This window comes from Ochotona princeps, chromosome 4 (genome assembly GCF_030435755.1).
Source record: "Ochotona princeps isolate mOchPri1 chromosome 4, mOchPri1.hap1, whole genome shotgun sequence".
Taxonomy (NCBI): domain Eukaryota; kingdom Metazoa; phylum Chordata; class Mammalia; order Lagomorpha; family Ochotonidae; genus Ochotona; species Ochotona princeps.
The window spans coordinates 12,101,362-12,116,335 of NC_080835.1; the positions used below are offsets into that span (position 1 = coordinate 12,101,362).

Consider the following 14,974-nt stretch of genomic DNA (forward strand, 5'->3'; position numbering starts at 1 on the left):
ACCAAATGAAGAGAACTGGAGGGGGAAGGGACGCGGCTGGGGCAAGCAGAACAATTCCCAGACTCAGAGTCCAGAAAACACAAAGCTCCTCAACTCTATTTTGACCTGAAGTGACTGGGACCGGTGTCCTGCCAAGATGCCAAGGTGTTTTGTACTACATTGAAGTTTTGCTCAGAAAAGCAAATGAAACAAAGTGTTATCCCTGCTCTGTGCCCTGCCACCAATGAACGGCACCAACACTGAGAGAAAGAGGCCCTGACTGCTTAGGAAGCTTGCAACACTCCCAGCCATACCAGTTCCCTTGCTGACCCTGAAAACATCATACCCTCTGCAGCTCAAGCACTGGCTGTCCCTTTGGCTCTGTGGCGGCCTGTGTCCTTCACGTTCTCCTGGACTCAGCTCCAATGCCAACTCCTCTAAGAGGTCTCCCAGGACCTTCTACCCTCTCCAACACCCCAGCCTGTTATCTTCTTTCTTAAGAGGTATTTAATATGTTAAAAGGCAGAGCTACCGAGGGAGAAAGAGATCTTCCACTTGCTAATTCATTCTTCAAGTAGTCGCAATGGCTGAAGCCAGGAGCCAGGAGCTTCTTCTGAGTCCCCCATTTGGGTGCATGGGTCTAAGACCTTAGGCCATCCTCTGCTGCTTTTTCAGGCCACAGCAGGGAGCTGGATGGGAAATGGAGCAGCTAAGACTCGAATCGGGTGCCCATAGAGGTGCCGATGCCACAGGTGATGGTTTTAGATGCTACGCCATGGCGTAGGCCCCCAACCCATCTCCACAATGCAGACTGCCCGTCAGATCCTCTTACCTGTCTCTCTCACCAACTCCTGTGAAAACAGAGACCTTAATCTACACTCAGGCCCGGATGCCCAGGATCTAGCAAATCCTTTGGTTCAGAGTTAGTGCTTAGTAAGTCTGGCTGGAATGAACTAATTAATCAGTAGAAATGTAAAATAAGAAATTGGGGGTCCCTACGCTTGGAATCTTTGCAAGCAGGTCTTTGCAAGATATCAATGGTAAAATGGCCCAATATTAAGAGCAGCGGGCTGCCTCTGTGGTATTGTGTCCCCTTAACACATCTGGAGGTTTTTGGGGCATGCGAAAAATGAATTCCTTCACATGTATCTCTGGCTTTGAAAAAAAAAATGAAATGTATATTTGAGAATCAGAAAGAGAGAGGGAGATCTTCGATCCACTGGCTCGCTGCCTGAAAGCCAGCAAATGGCTAGGGCTGGGCCAGGCTGAATCTTGGAGTCAGGCATTTAGCCCAGGCTTCTCACGTGGCCATCACCTGCTGCCTCCCAGGATGTGTAGTAGCAGGGAGCTGGACACTGGAGGGGCGGGGGTTCCCAGAAGCATCGGGATTGCTGTTGCAGGCATCTGGGGAGTGAACAGGTGCATGGAACTCTCTCCGTAGGAAATCAGTAAACAGCTAGAAATTAGGAGGCCAGACTGCAGCAAAGACCAGGAGAGTGAGAGAGAGAAGTGTGTAGCTGCCAGGTGAAGAGCAGCAAGGCAGAGCAATGGTGCAGGACAAGAGTTGGAGAGCGATCACGCAGGGCCTCCCATCCCTGGGTGGACTCTGGCTCCTGCTCTGTGATGGGAAGCCATTGGGGTGTCTCATGGTCAAGTGACATCACCTAACTTCAGCTGTGGACGACATCTCTGGCTGACTGAAGGGGAAGCATGGACAGGAGCGAGGAGAGCAGGCAGGGAATTAACCAGATAACCCAGGGACAAGATGTGGTGGCTTAGGCAAGAGTGTCACAGCAGTGGAGGTGAGGAGTGAGTGGGAGGGGCAGTGCTAGGGAGGAAGTGACAAAGCCTGGGCCAGCTTTCCCTTCACTAATAGCAGAGCTCAGGACGGTCTATCCTTAGCTTTGCACCCCCTGCTCATCTCTGGGAAGTCCAGGGGAGATTCCTGTCTTTGTCTTCTCTGCAGCAGTGGCCGGAGTCCACAGGAGGAGGGCCTGAGCACACCCCTGCATCGTTTCCTGCGAGGCTGAGGTTGATACACTGAGTGACAAATACACAGAGAGGGGCCAGCACTGCAGGATGCTAGGCTAAGCTTCAGCCTGCGGTGCTGGCTTCCTATAAAAGCACTTCTTGTCCTGATTGCTCCATTTCCAATCCAGCACCCTGCTTATGGCCTGCTTATGGCCTGGGCCCTACACCCATGTGAGAGACTCAGAAGAAGCTCCTGGCTCCTGGCTTTGGATTGGCTCAGCTCCAGCCATTACAGCCATTTGGGAAGTGAAGCAGTGGATGAAATCTCTCTCCATCTGTTTCACCTTCGCTCTAGAACTGCTGGGGTCCATGCAGTGGATGTGGGGTGACAAGAAGGTGTGAAGAGTATTGTTCCATTGCAGGCAGGGCCGTGAGGAGCTTCCCGCTGTTTGGCAGGGCCAGGCAGGTGCTTCTACAACCACCAGAATGCAGCTCCACCTTCCTTTGCATGGGCACCGGACCACCCTGCGGAAAAATTCTAATCTATTCAGGCATTGTTTGCTACTGTGGAGTTGGCTTTCTTACTCAATGTGAGCTTGGAGATTAATGTCAATAATAACATCTTGCAAAAGGGCCTTCTATTATTCATACTGTCTTGGCTGTCCCCATTGGCCTTATGCTAATCATGGGATCTGTATTTAGGACTTCATTCTTTCCTTGATCTTTAGGTTCTCCTGTTCTTTGTGATACAAGATTCAGTTGTAGAACAAGAATTGTAGTAGGAACTTCTATTGTTTTTAAATGGCAGGATTATCCTTAGAAACACCCACTTGACCATGTCTGAGCCAGAGTTTGACTGTTTCTGTATAAATAAAGCGGACAGCTTTCCTGCACTGTCCATTAAGATCATGGAATTCTAGTGGTCCGTCTATTTTCTCTGCGCCTCATCCACGCACCCTTCTCGAATTCCGAACTCGGCTGGAGCTGGATTCCGGCATATAACTCCCATCTTTCAAATAAAAATAAATTTTTAAAACTTACTTGGTTTCATTGAACACTTATCATGGACTAGGTGTTTTACATATATTATCTTTTCATTTTAAAAAAAAAGTATGATTTTATTTGAAAGGCAGAGTTACAGAGAGGGAGAGACGGAGGGTTCATAAAGCCATGAAGTGTATAGACTGTTGGTCTGAATCCTAGGGAACCAGCATAAAGAGCCATTCCATCCCCACGGTGGGTTTCCTTGGCCTGCATTTTACAGCTGTACTGCCTTGCTGCTTCAGCCTACCCCGGGACAGCCACTCACACCTCCTCTACCTGTATATTTTATCATCGTGAGAGTGCTATTTACAGGGCACCACACAGGGAGGGGCTGGTGTTGTAGCACAGCCGATTAAGCTGCCGCCTTCAACACACTTATGTTCCATATCAGCACTGGTTTAAGTCCCAGCTGCTGCACTTCTGATGCAGCACCCCGCTGATGGGCCTGGGAAAGCAGCAGCCGATGGCCTGAATGCTCTGGCCTCTGCTTCCCGTGTGGGAGCCCTGGGTAGGGGTTCCAGACTCCTGTTATGGCCATTGGAGAGTGGATCAGCAGATCTGTAACTCTTTTAAGTAGCTAATTAAAAAAATACATCATACAGTCTCTCATTACATTTAGGGAGCGGGCAGATTCCTCTTGTAAGAACCATCACCTTTTCTCTTGCAGTTATACAATCTTCCATACTATGTTCACCGTATTTTCTTATAAAATGAACACATGTCAAAAGATGTATTTACTTCATTAATTAGTGGTAGAACCAGGCAGATGCCACAACTGGTTCAAAGAACAAGAGTACATGCTGTGGCACAACCAGCTGAGCTATTGGCAGGCATACTCACATCCCACATTGACATTCCAGGTCAGGTCCCTCCTGCGCGGCTTCTGGTCCAGCTGCCTGCTAATGATGGCTCACGTAGTCGGGTCCCTTCCACCCACGCATGTGAGCTGTGGAACTGGGGCAGAACTGACTAGGCAGCTACATCCACCAGTGCGTGTGTTGGCTGGTATAAGCTAACTCAACCAGTCCCGCATCCCGGAGGGCTGATGCAGCTTTACACCAAGAAACATACCCCATACCCAAGAAGACCAGAATACAAAGAAAACAAGATGGGCACAGCGCCGTGGCCTAGCACGATAGCCGAGCAACTGAAGTCCTGCCTTGAATGCACCAGGATCCCATATGGATGCCAGTTCTAATCCCGGCAGCTCCACTTTCCATCCAGCTCCCTGCTTGTGGCCTGGGAAAGCAGTTGAGGACAACCCGAAGCCTTGGGACCCTGCACCTGCGTGGGAGACCAGGAAGAGGTTCCTGGTTCCTGGCTTTGGATTGGCGCAGCACTGGCGGTCTCTTGGGGAGTAAATCAACGGATGGAAGATTTTCCTCTCTGTATATCTGACTTTGTAATGAAAAATAAATAAATCTTAAAAAAAAAGAAAAGAAAAAAGTTACAAGGGTTCTTTAAAGAGTTCATGGGAAATTGAATTCAAAGATTATTTTGATTTTTTTTTTTTGAACAGCTGCATGTTATGGAAAAATTCCACCTTCCACGTCCACTTTCCCACAGCCCCTCCTTAGTACCCTGTATTTCTCTTTTGGAGGGGAGGGCACCTAAATCCTTACAACAGGTTACGGGTGTCCTGACTCGTTCAGTCCATGCACGGTAGCAGCTCTGGAGATTCCCAAATCTCTGCTCTCCATCTCTTTCCCGGTCAGGGCGTCTCATAGACGTCGACTATAACGTCCTATAGGTTCCATCATCTTTCGACAACAGCCGCCTTGTCCGGCTGAATTTGCAACATACAGGATCGGTCGTCGCACAATGTCCCGCGCGGTTCGCCAAGTTACTGGCACATAAGCATCCCCGAAGTAGTTGAGGTTTACTTATGCCTGCGTCCTAAAACCAGACACTGTGATTTAAAGGATATTAAGATTTTTTCCCCTCTCCTGGATGGTTTTAACGTTCGACAACTGATACCCGCCGCTTTCCCTCGCCTCTCCGACCAGGGCCCTGAAGTTTCTCGGCTTTATGCCCCTTTCTATTCCAAATAAACTCTCTGACACACCCGGAAAGACTGCGGCCGCTCTGCGCCTACCCAAGCCTCTATGGCAGTTTGGAGTCTCCTCTAGCCTTCGGCCCCACCCTCTCTATGGTAGCCGATCTCCCGGTACCGCCTCCTGGAAGTTTCGTTTCGGATCGAGGCAGAGGCGGGACTTCCGTCCCGGCAGCGCCCACGTGCTTCCGCTCTGGTTCACCTGGGCGCCCGGTAAGTGTCTGGGGGCGGCGGGGTCGCCGTGGTGACCCCCGGGGGAACCCTGACGTCGCCCTGGCCGGCCCGTCGGCTCTCCGTGTGATCGCGATCCCGGGGAGAGGGAGGTTCAGGGGTCACGTCCCGGCCCGGGCTCTGGCGGTCTTGTCCTGGACGCACTGGAGCCTCGCTTTCCTGGGGCTGACGTGCCGTGTCTCCTTGGGCTTGGAGCTCAGTGTCCGCCTGCGCGGAACGGGACGGTGCAGCTGTGTGACGGGCCCGGGGTGGGTGCTCACGGAGATGTCTGTCCCCCAGCAGGCCGGGCCGAGATGGATCCGCTCAGAGCCCAGCAGCTGGCCGCGGAGCTGGAGGTGGAGATGATGGCCGATATGTACAACAGGTGGGCAGAGGCGGGGACGAGGGCAGAGGGAGAGGACTTTGACAAATGCGTCCCTCGGTGCCGACGGGCAAAGGGGGTCTCTAGGACGGGCAGGCATTTTTTTTTCTTTTTCTTTTTTGAAAGGCAGAGGGAAGCAGTGTGTGCACCTGCTGCAGCTGGACACTCGATCCAGGGTCCCTTTGCTGGTGGCCATTCCAGCCCGCTGCTGCTCCCCGGGGTGTAGCATAGCAGGCAGCTGGAATGTGGAGTCAAAACTCACCCAGACACCCCAGGATAGATGTGGTTGTTGCAGCCACTATACCAAACTCCTCTCGGCTTCCTTTTTTTAAAATGACATTTTAAAAAAAATGTTAGTTCTAAAACTGTGTTACATAATGCCATGGAATTAATTTAAAAAAAAAGTTTAAAAAATGAAAAAAAAATGTTAGTTCTGGGCCTGGCACAATGACTCAATGACTAAATCCTCACCTTGTAAGTGCAGGCATCGCATATGGGCACCCTATATGGATCCCGACTGCTCCACTCCCTTCCAGCTCCCTGCTTGTGGCCTGGGAAGGCAGTCAAGGACAGCCCAAAGGGAACCTGCACCCATGTGGGAGAGCCAGAAGAAGCTCCTGGATGCTGGCTTTGGATTGGCTCAGTTCCAGCCATTGCGGTCATTTGGGAAGTGAACCAGCAGATGGAAGATCTTTGTCTCTCCTCTCTGTAAATCTGCCAAAATAAATAGTTCTTCAAGTACAATAAAGTAAAATGTTTATTCTATTATAGAAGAGATAGTTCCCACCTACTGTTTCGTTCCCCAAGATGCCCGTATCAGGAGTGGGGCTGGAATGAAGCAAGTAGCCAGGAAAAGTTGGGGTTCCCCACTTGAGCTGTCTCCTGCCTCCCAGGGTACATGGTAGCAGGAAGCTGGAACTGAGAGCAGACCCGGATAAACCCAAACATTCCAGCGTAAGCCATGGTGTACTGTCATCCCAAATAGTTACGACTTCTTTTTTTTCTTTTTTTTTTTTTTTTTTTAAAGATTTATTCATTTTATTACAGCCAGATATACACAGAGGAGGAGAGACAGAGAGGAAGATCTTCCATCCGATGATTCACTCCCCAAGTGAGCTGCAACGGCCGGTGTGCACCGATCCGAAGCCGGGACCCTGGAACCTCTTCCGGGTCTCCCACGCAGGTGCAGTGTCCCAAGGCTTTGGGCCGTCCTCTCCTGCTTTCCCAGGCCACAAGCAGGGAGCTGGATGGGAAGTGGAGCTGCCGGGATTAGAACCGGCGCCCATATGGGATCCTGGGGCTTTCAAGGCGAGGACTTTAGCCGCTAGGCCACGCCGCCGGGCCCATTCTTTTTTTTTTTGAAGATTTATTTATTTTATTACAAAGTCAGATATACAGAGAGGAGGAGAGACAGAGAGGAAGATCTTGCATCTGATGATTCACTCCCCAAGTGAGTGCAATGGCAGGTGCTGCGCTGATCCGAAACCGGGGACCAGGAACCTCTTCTGGGTCTCCCATGGGGGTGCAGGGTCCCAAAGCTTTGGGCCGTCCTCGACTGCTTTCCCAGGCCACAAGTAGGGAGCTGGATGGGAAGTGGAGCAGCCAGAATTAGAAGCGGCGCCCATATGGGATCCTGGTGCGTTCAAGGTGAGGACTTTAGCTGCTAGGCCACACCACCAGGCCCATTCTTTTTTTAAATAAAGATTTATTTGCTTATTTATTTGAAAGGAGAGAGAGAGAAAGAGTGAACGTGAGATCTTCCATCCACTGATTTATTCCCCAAATGGCCATTATGGCCAAGGCTGGACCATGCCAGAACCAGGAGCTTCTCTCCAGATCTCTTGGGTTTGGGCCCAGGTTTTTGGGTCATCCTCTACTGCTTTCCCAGGTGTATTAACAGGAAGCTGGATGGGAAGTAGAATACCTGGGACTTGAACCAGCGCCTCCGTGGGATACTGCCATTGCAGGCAGTAGCCTAACTTGCTGTGCCACAGTGCCAGGCCCCCAAGCAGTGATGTCTGAGTGCTGCCCATGAGGACGCCCCACGGCAAGAGGCTGTTTCCAAGAACAGTTGAACATTTGCTTTGTAATCCATTTCTACATTTTTTTTCTTTTCCCAAAAATATGCATTTATCTACTTGAAGGGTAGAGTTAGAGGGAGAGACAGAAAGGGAGATCTGGCAACAGCCAGTACTGGGCCAGGCTGGACGGGGACTCCGTCCAGGGACACAAGCGCTTGGGTCTTCTTTTCCAGGTTCCTTGGCAGGGAGCTCTGTGCAGAGAGCAGCTTGACCCACACTACTACCGTGGTGGTCCTGTTTCTACATTTTTACTCCGGCACTAGCGTTTTATGTGCCGAATCTTTGTGTTCACTCTTCAAAAATAGTGCAGCGGACTACCGTTAGTCTAGCTGAGGATGAGGACATTGAGGTTAGTAAGTGGTAAGTCGCTCCGAAGCCACGTCGGGACTGGCGCCTCAGTCCAGCTCCGAAGGTCCTCGCACAATTGTGTGGCATGTCTAGAGACAAATCCTGGCTCCACTGCTGCCCAGCCGGGTAGCCTGGGGTAAATTACTCGGACTGTTTAACAGTTGATTTCCTCATCTAGAAAATGGCTGAAGGTGGCACTGTCGTGGCACAGCACATTAAATTGCTACCTGGGACGTAGGCATCCCATGTTGGACCACCACTTCTAGTCCCAGCTCCTCCTTTCCCGGTCCAGCTCTCTGCTGAAGTCCATGTGATTGGGAGCCCTGGGTGGAGTTTCTAGCTCCTGGCTGCAGCCTGGCCCAGCACTGGCTGTTGTACCCATGCAGATGGAAGCAGTCTCTTTTGCTCTGTGTCTGTCTTCTCTCACTCTGCCTTTCAGGTGAAAAAAAACAAAATGGACATAGTGATAGTCTCACAGAGGCTGTGGGGTGTCCGCTGCGAAAGCCCGTAGCACCAAGTGCTGCACATCAGTCAGGTGCCTCCTGTTTTATTGGCTTAAACTCTAATGATTGGTTCATTTACTTCTGGATGATTTTTTCCCCCAAATTTATTTTTAGAAACAAACAGATGGAGAGAGAGAATTCCCACCCGCTCACTCCCCAAATGCTGCAGGCCGGGCTGGAGTTGGGAACCCAGTCCAGACCTGTCATATGGGTTGCTATCACTACTTGAGCCCTCACTGCTACCTGCTGGCGTCTCTGTGAGCAGGACTGGGTCGGGAGACACCTGCTGCCCAGCCACAGTCTTAGCTGCTATGTGAAATGTTTGCTGCTAGAGCGAGTTTGCAATATGAGTTGTGAGGGCTGGTGTGGTGGTGTAGCGCGCTAATCCTCTACCCTGTGGTACCGGCATCCCATATGGGTGCTGATTCATGTCCTGGCTGCTCCACTTCCAGTCCGGCTCACTGCTTAGGACCAGGGAGGGCAGTCAAGGACAGCCCAAGGCCTTGGGACCCTGCACCCATGTGGGAGACTGGGAGGAAGCTTCTGGCCCATGGCTGTGGATTGGCCTAGCTCCGGCCTTTGTGGCCCTTTGGACGTGAACCAGCTATGGAGGACTTTCTTCTGTCCTCTCTCTGTAAAATCTGCTTTTTTTTTTTTTTTTTTTTTTAAGATTTACTTATTTTTATTGGAAAGTCAGATATACAGAGAGGAAAATCTTCCATCCGTTGATTTACTCCCCAAGTGACAGCAATGGCCAGTGCTGCGCTGATCTGAAGCCGGGAGCCAGGAACTTCCTCCAGGTCTGCCACACAGGTTCAGGGTCTCAAGGCTTCGGGTCGTCCTCGACTGCTTTCCCAGGCCACAAGCAGGGAGCTGGATGGAAAGTGGAGCCACCGGGATTAGAACCAGAGCCCATATGGGATCCTTGTGTTTTCAGGGCAAGGATTTCAGCTGCTAGGCTATTGCGCCAGGTCCAAATCTGCCTTTCCAATAAAAATAAGTAATTTTTTTAGAAGAAGAAATATGAGTGAAATCAAGCTATTTGGGTTCATATTTTAGCTCCTTGTGATCCTTAGCCAGTCAGTAAGCCTCTCTGTACCTTAATTTCCTCACCTGTAAAATGGGAATGATATTGGGGCCACGTGACAGGATGATTGTAAGAATCTGGTGACGGGATCCGGGTACAGCACCTAGTATGTAGCCATGCCCAGCCATCGAGTCCTGTTTGGTTGGTCGGGGACAGTTCCTGCTTGCAGGGACCCTCCCAGATGGTGGAGGGTTTGTGTGTGCTCGTGGGCGAGATGAAGGCAGTGTAGCAGGGGTGGAAGGGTGAGGCCTCCTGGGACACCACAGGCTGCTGCTGATCTCACCTGCCCCTCTACCTGTGCCTCCATCCAGGATGACCAATGCCTGCCACCGGAAGTGCGTGCCTCCCCACTACAAAGAAGCCGAGCTGTCCAAGGGCGAGTCTGTGTGCCTGGACCGCTGTGTCTCCAAGTACCTGGACATCCATGAGCGCATGGGCAAGAAGCTGACAGAGCTGTCCATGCAAGACGAGGAGCTGATGAAGAGGGTCCAGCAGAGCTCTGGGCCTGTGTGAGGCCGCAGCCCGGACACACCCGGGGGGACAGACTGCCCCTTCCCACGCGTCTAATAAAAGTGGCTTCCTGGGTGTCCCTCTGTGAAGACCAGCAGGCCTCGGCTCTCTGGAGAGCCTCCAGGGGCCCCAGGGGTGGCAGAGCTCGGGCCTGGGCGGAGAAGGGGTGTTTGTCACCCTGGACAATGGCTGTGATTATGCGTGTGTGTGTGTGTGTGTGTGTGTGTGTATGTGTATGTACACGTTTGTATATTAAAGCAAAGCCCTGTGCTTGGCATTCCAGCCTTCCACCAGCAGAGGACATCCCGAGTGTCATGGCGTATAGGGCTGCATGCTGGGGAGAGCCAGGGATTACACCTGGCGCAGCCTGGGACTGTGGGGCCCCAAACATGTCACCTGCCGGGACGTTGGCTTTCTCATCTGTGAAATGGCAGTGACTATAGGGCTGTTAACATTAAATGGGATCACAGCTGTGAAACAGTGCAGTGTTTGGCTGAGTGCGTCATAATGATGGGTATTAAGTGTGCCTTCTTTTTGTGAATGTTGAAAGGCTTGGTACTGGTGTGGTGTCAAAGCATGTTAATCCTCTACCTGCAGTGCTGGTATCGCTTATGGGCACTGCTTCTAATCCCAAATACTCCACTTCTGATTTAGCTCCATGCTAGTGGCCTGGGAAAACAGTGGAGGATGGCTCAACGCCTTGGGCCCTTGCACTGCGTGGATGGCAGAGAGGAAGCTGGCTCCTGGTTTGGATCAGCTCAGCTCCAGCCATTTGGGGAGGCCAGGAACCTGAAACATCTCCCACGCGGGTGGCAGGGGTCCAAACACTGGGGCCATCTTCCCATGCTGTCTCAGGCATTGAGCTGGGAGCTGGATTGGGAGTCAGGCTGCCCGGACTTCAACATGCAGCTTGTGTGGGGTGCCAGTGACGTCTCAGGCAGTGGTTTGACCTGCTGTGCCATGCCTCTGGCCCCTGGACTTATGTTTCCAACGCTATTTCTTCACTGGGATCTTTTAAAAAAGAAAAAGAAAAGCTTTTATGCTTACTTTTCATTTAACTTTATCTTTGGTGACGTTTACATAGTTAAGAAGGATGCAAACCCTTGAAGACCACTGATTAGGGTGGGCAGGGTCGAGAATAGGAGAAAGTGAATGATCATGATTTCCAATTTTCTTTTTCTTCCTGTATCTGGAGGAAGGGGGTAGAAAAGGGGCGAAGCTGTGCCCAGCATCCCAACTGCCCCGGTACCCAAGAATGGGGCACAGCAACCTGATGTCGCCCCAGGATCCCCAAGGTGGAGCATGCTCCGAGAGTTCTGCTCAAGTGGTTTCGATAGCCTGAACTGTTGATTTCGTTACTGCAAGGGTGAGGAAATCCTTCCAAGCTCCATTGGCTGACACAGTCCACCTTACAGTCTCCATTCACCCAGCTACTTGTTGGCAAAGCTTGGCTGGAAGAGTTGTCCAATGTGTTCTGCTCTCCCTCCCCTGTTATGGTACTGAATGCCCTCTGCAGGCCCCTGTGAACTGCCATACCCCCCTTGTGCATCTGGGCATGCCATCCACTGCACCATCTCCAGCACCTGAGGAGGCCCAGTTCTAACACAGGCACTCCACAGTCAGACCACAGATCTGCGATTTTTCCTGTGGTTAGAGTTCTGAGTCCAGTGGTTCAGTTGGGAGGGTCCCCAGAGAAACCTCGTGTGAGGTGACCCCATGCCTGACTCCTGTGTGTGACTCATAATCTTCAGTGAGGCCTGCTTTTAAAAATTTTTTTTTTGAAATTTTTATTTTATTTTGATTACATAGTTGATTAGGGCACAAAGAGTCAAGGGTTACAGGAAAGTGGGACAGACTATTGTTTCCACATTCTCTTTTTTCTGTATCTGGGGTAAGGGGGGAGATAAAGGGAGAAGCCCCACCCAGCTTCCCACCCATCCCAGGCATTGAGGCCTGCTTTGTGCCTCAACTATCCCATCCACAAAATGGTCAAAGGTACCTGATTGGGTAGTTGGGAAAATTGAATTTGGTTAAATTAAATTGGAGGCACTTAGAACGTACATAACATCCAGAGCTACGTGAGTTCTTTTCATGGCTAGGTTTTGTGTGGAGTGGAAACCCTGGGAGGACCCCTGGAAAACAAGACCACTGTCTCCGAGGACAGCGAAGGCCCTTTCCAGTACGTATTTGGGCCAACAGGTGGCGCTGTCTGCTCACGGGTCTACGCTGTTGCAGCCAGTTCCACTGACGCTTATCCCTCTCTTGTCTTAGGGATTCCACCGGGTACCGCATCTGCTCTCCGGTTCAACAGCGGACATCAGAAGCTCTCCAGTAGCACATCATCGGGGCGGTGACCGTGGGGAGAGGAGAGTCCAGCCGTGACAGAACAGGAAGTGTGGGACACTCAGGACCCTAGGAGAGACTTAGAGCCAGTGCAAGAGGCAGAGGTGAGGGACGAAGCTTGCAGTGGGCAGGTGCAACTCCACTGGGGCCTGATGAGCGCGTCTCTGGCCTGGGGTCTTCCAAGGACATCAGACTCAAAGGATTCGCTACACCTTCAGTGACAGTCACACATGGGGCTTCTACTGCCAACCAGGTACATAGTGGTGGAAGACGGCAGGTAGACAAGGCCCGGGGGCAGGGAGGAGAGGAAGGGTGATCTGAGGGCAGACAGCTCAGGTTCATTGGATTACTACAGTGCACTAAGCTCCGTGCTAATAGCCACAAGCGTATTGCTTCAGGTAATCGCCTAACAACTCCTGAGGCCAACGTGACTAGCCTCACTTCTCAGACACGGAAGCCGAGGCTCCCCAATGTTAGTAACTTGCCGAAGATCGCGGCAAGCAAGTGGCAGAGGCAGGATGCCAGCTTGCTCAGATCCCAGAGATCTGCCCATGGTGCTAATGATGCACGTGGCAGCACTGCGAGGTTTCACTCACCTGTGTCTACCATCAGAGGCAATTTATTCCACGATTGGTTTTAGACTTGTGTCTGTCTTATTTCTGTGCGTGAAACCCATCACCACTCAGTGGCCCAGAGCTATGGGTTTGCCCGGGTTACTTGGGCCATCATGGGCTGCCTCCCAGGATGCGCATTCACAAGAAGCTAAATCAGAAGTAAAGTAGCCAGGTCTCAAACCCACGAGTGGCAGTTTAACCTGCTGTGCCACACCCCTACCCCTCCTTCAGCAGTGAGGGCGTGTCCTCCCTGGCAACATCTGTCATCCACCACGCCTCCCAATGCTAACATCTCCCCTCCACGTCCTCACCTGTAGGATGAGGTCTGGGCCTTCTGTCCAGGGTGTTCAGATGGACTGGCCACTGCCGGTCTGGGAAAACAGGTAAATGGCCAGTGGCAGGTGGCCTCTGCAGTCTCTGAGTCACCAGTGCCAGCCTGTGGCTGGGATTCGTGCCCTTGTACAAGCGCTCTCTCTTGAGTGCTCACTCCTCCAAGGGCCGCCGCAGCAGCATTGGGGTGCCACCACCAAGGCTGAGTCAAGCAGTGTGTTCTTGCTGATTTCTCTTTCTCATGCCCTTGTACTCTCTCGGCTTGCCTCTCCCTCCCGCTCTCTTCCTTGTCTCCCTGGCTTGCTCTGCTGCATCCAGCTGCCCTGTTGTTGTGAGTTGTTCGATCAAGAGGCCTGGCTATGAGGAAGCCAGGGCAGCCTCCAGCCCACAGCCAGAGAGGACGGCACCACTCAGCGTGCGAGTGAGCCTGAATGCCTGCAGGAGCCCAGCTAAGCTGTGCCCAATCCCCTGTCTAGAGGAACTGCCTTAAGTTTCTAACTGGTTTAGTCAATGGTATTATTATTTTTTTAAGATTTATTTATTTTTATTGGAAAGTTAAATATATAGAGAGGAGGAGAGACAGAGAGGAAGATCTTCCATCTGATGATTCACTCTCCCAAGTGGCCACAATGGCTGGAGCTGAGCCGATCCGAAGCCAGGAGCTAGGAGCTGTTCTTGGTCTCCCACACAGGTGCAGGGTCCCAAGGCTTTGGGCCGCCCTCGACTGCTTTCCCAGGCCACAAGCAGGGAGCTGGATGGGAAGCAGGGCCACCAGGATTAGAACCGGCGCCATATGGGACCCCGGCATGTGCAAGGCAAGGACTTTAACCACTGCGCTGTTGTGCCGGGCCCAGTCAATGTTATTTTAACAGATGAGGTTATGAAGGAATGTATCACACAGTATAGATGCCGAGTGATTTCCACTATGGCATCACCTGGGACTATCTGGTCGTTTTTTACCTATACCTATGATGTGCCAGACACTGTTCTAGGCAACTAGGATATATCAGGGAATAAAAGAAACATCTGTGCTTGTTTGCGACTTGATTTGCATAGTGCAGATCCGTGTTGGCAGTGTTAATGGAAAGTCAAGCCTTCTGCGTTTACAGTTTTTTTTTTTTAATAAATCTATGTGTTTTTAAAGGTTCATTTTTACTTATTTAAAAGGCAGAGGGAGGGAGAACTTCCACCTGGTGATGCAGTCCCCAGGGACCACTTGAGCCAGGGCCGAGGCCAGGTGGAAGCCAGGAGCCCAGAACTCCATTTGGGTTTCCCACATGGACGGCAGGGAAATGAGCGTGTGAGCCATTTTTCATTTTTTTTTTTTTCCCAGACACATTAGCAGGGGGCTGGATCAGAACTAGAGCAGCAGTGGCTGGAACCAGCACTGATACGGGATGCCATCTTCTTGCTGTGTTCCCAGGTACTTCGGCAGGGAGCTGCGTCAGAACTGAAACAGCAAGGACTTGAACTGGAATGCCAGTGCTGCAGGTGGAAGCTTAGCTTGCTGCACCACAGC

The 14,974-nt window shown here is 51.4% G+C and overlaps 1 protein-coding gene across 2 annotated transcripts; it reads left to right on the forward strand.

Moving 5' to 3' along the window:
- The first annotated feature begins 5,156 nt into the window (after positions 1 to 5,156).
- Positions 5,157 to 10,262, forward strand: TIMM10 (translocase of inner mitochondrial membrane 10). Of its 2 annotated transcripts, none has more exons than XM_004585298.3 (3): positions 5,157 to 5,260; positions 5,558 to 5,642; positions 9,970 to 10,262. In XM_004585298.3, exons 2-3 carry the CDS (start codon positions 5,572 to 5,574, stop codon positions 10,169 to 10,171), a joined length of 273 nt encoding a protein of 90 aa, XP_004585355.1. In that variant the 5' UTR covers positions 5,157 to 5,260; positions 5,558 to 5,571; the 3' UTR covers positions 10,172 to 10,262. The 2 variants fall into 2 exon arrangements, with proteins under 2 accessions (XP_004585355.1, XP_058518419.1); XM_058662436.1 differs by having other exon boundaries at positions 5,194 to 5,260; positions 5,561 to 5,642.
- The last annotated feature ends 4,712 nt before the right edge of the window (positions 10,263 to 14,974 follow it).

What these genes read in the sequence shown, in the direction of transcription:
- TIMM10 (XM_004585298.3), top strand. Translation starts at nt 5,572, where the DNA reads ATGGATCCGCTCAGAGCCCAGCAGCTGGCCGCGGAGCTGGAGGTGGAG. An exon ending in ATGGCCGATATGTACAACAG is followed by an intron (nt 5,643 to 9,969) that starts GTGGGCAGAGGC and finishes GCCTCCATCCAG; the next exon opens with GATGACCAATGCCTGCCACC.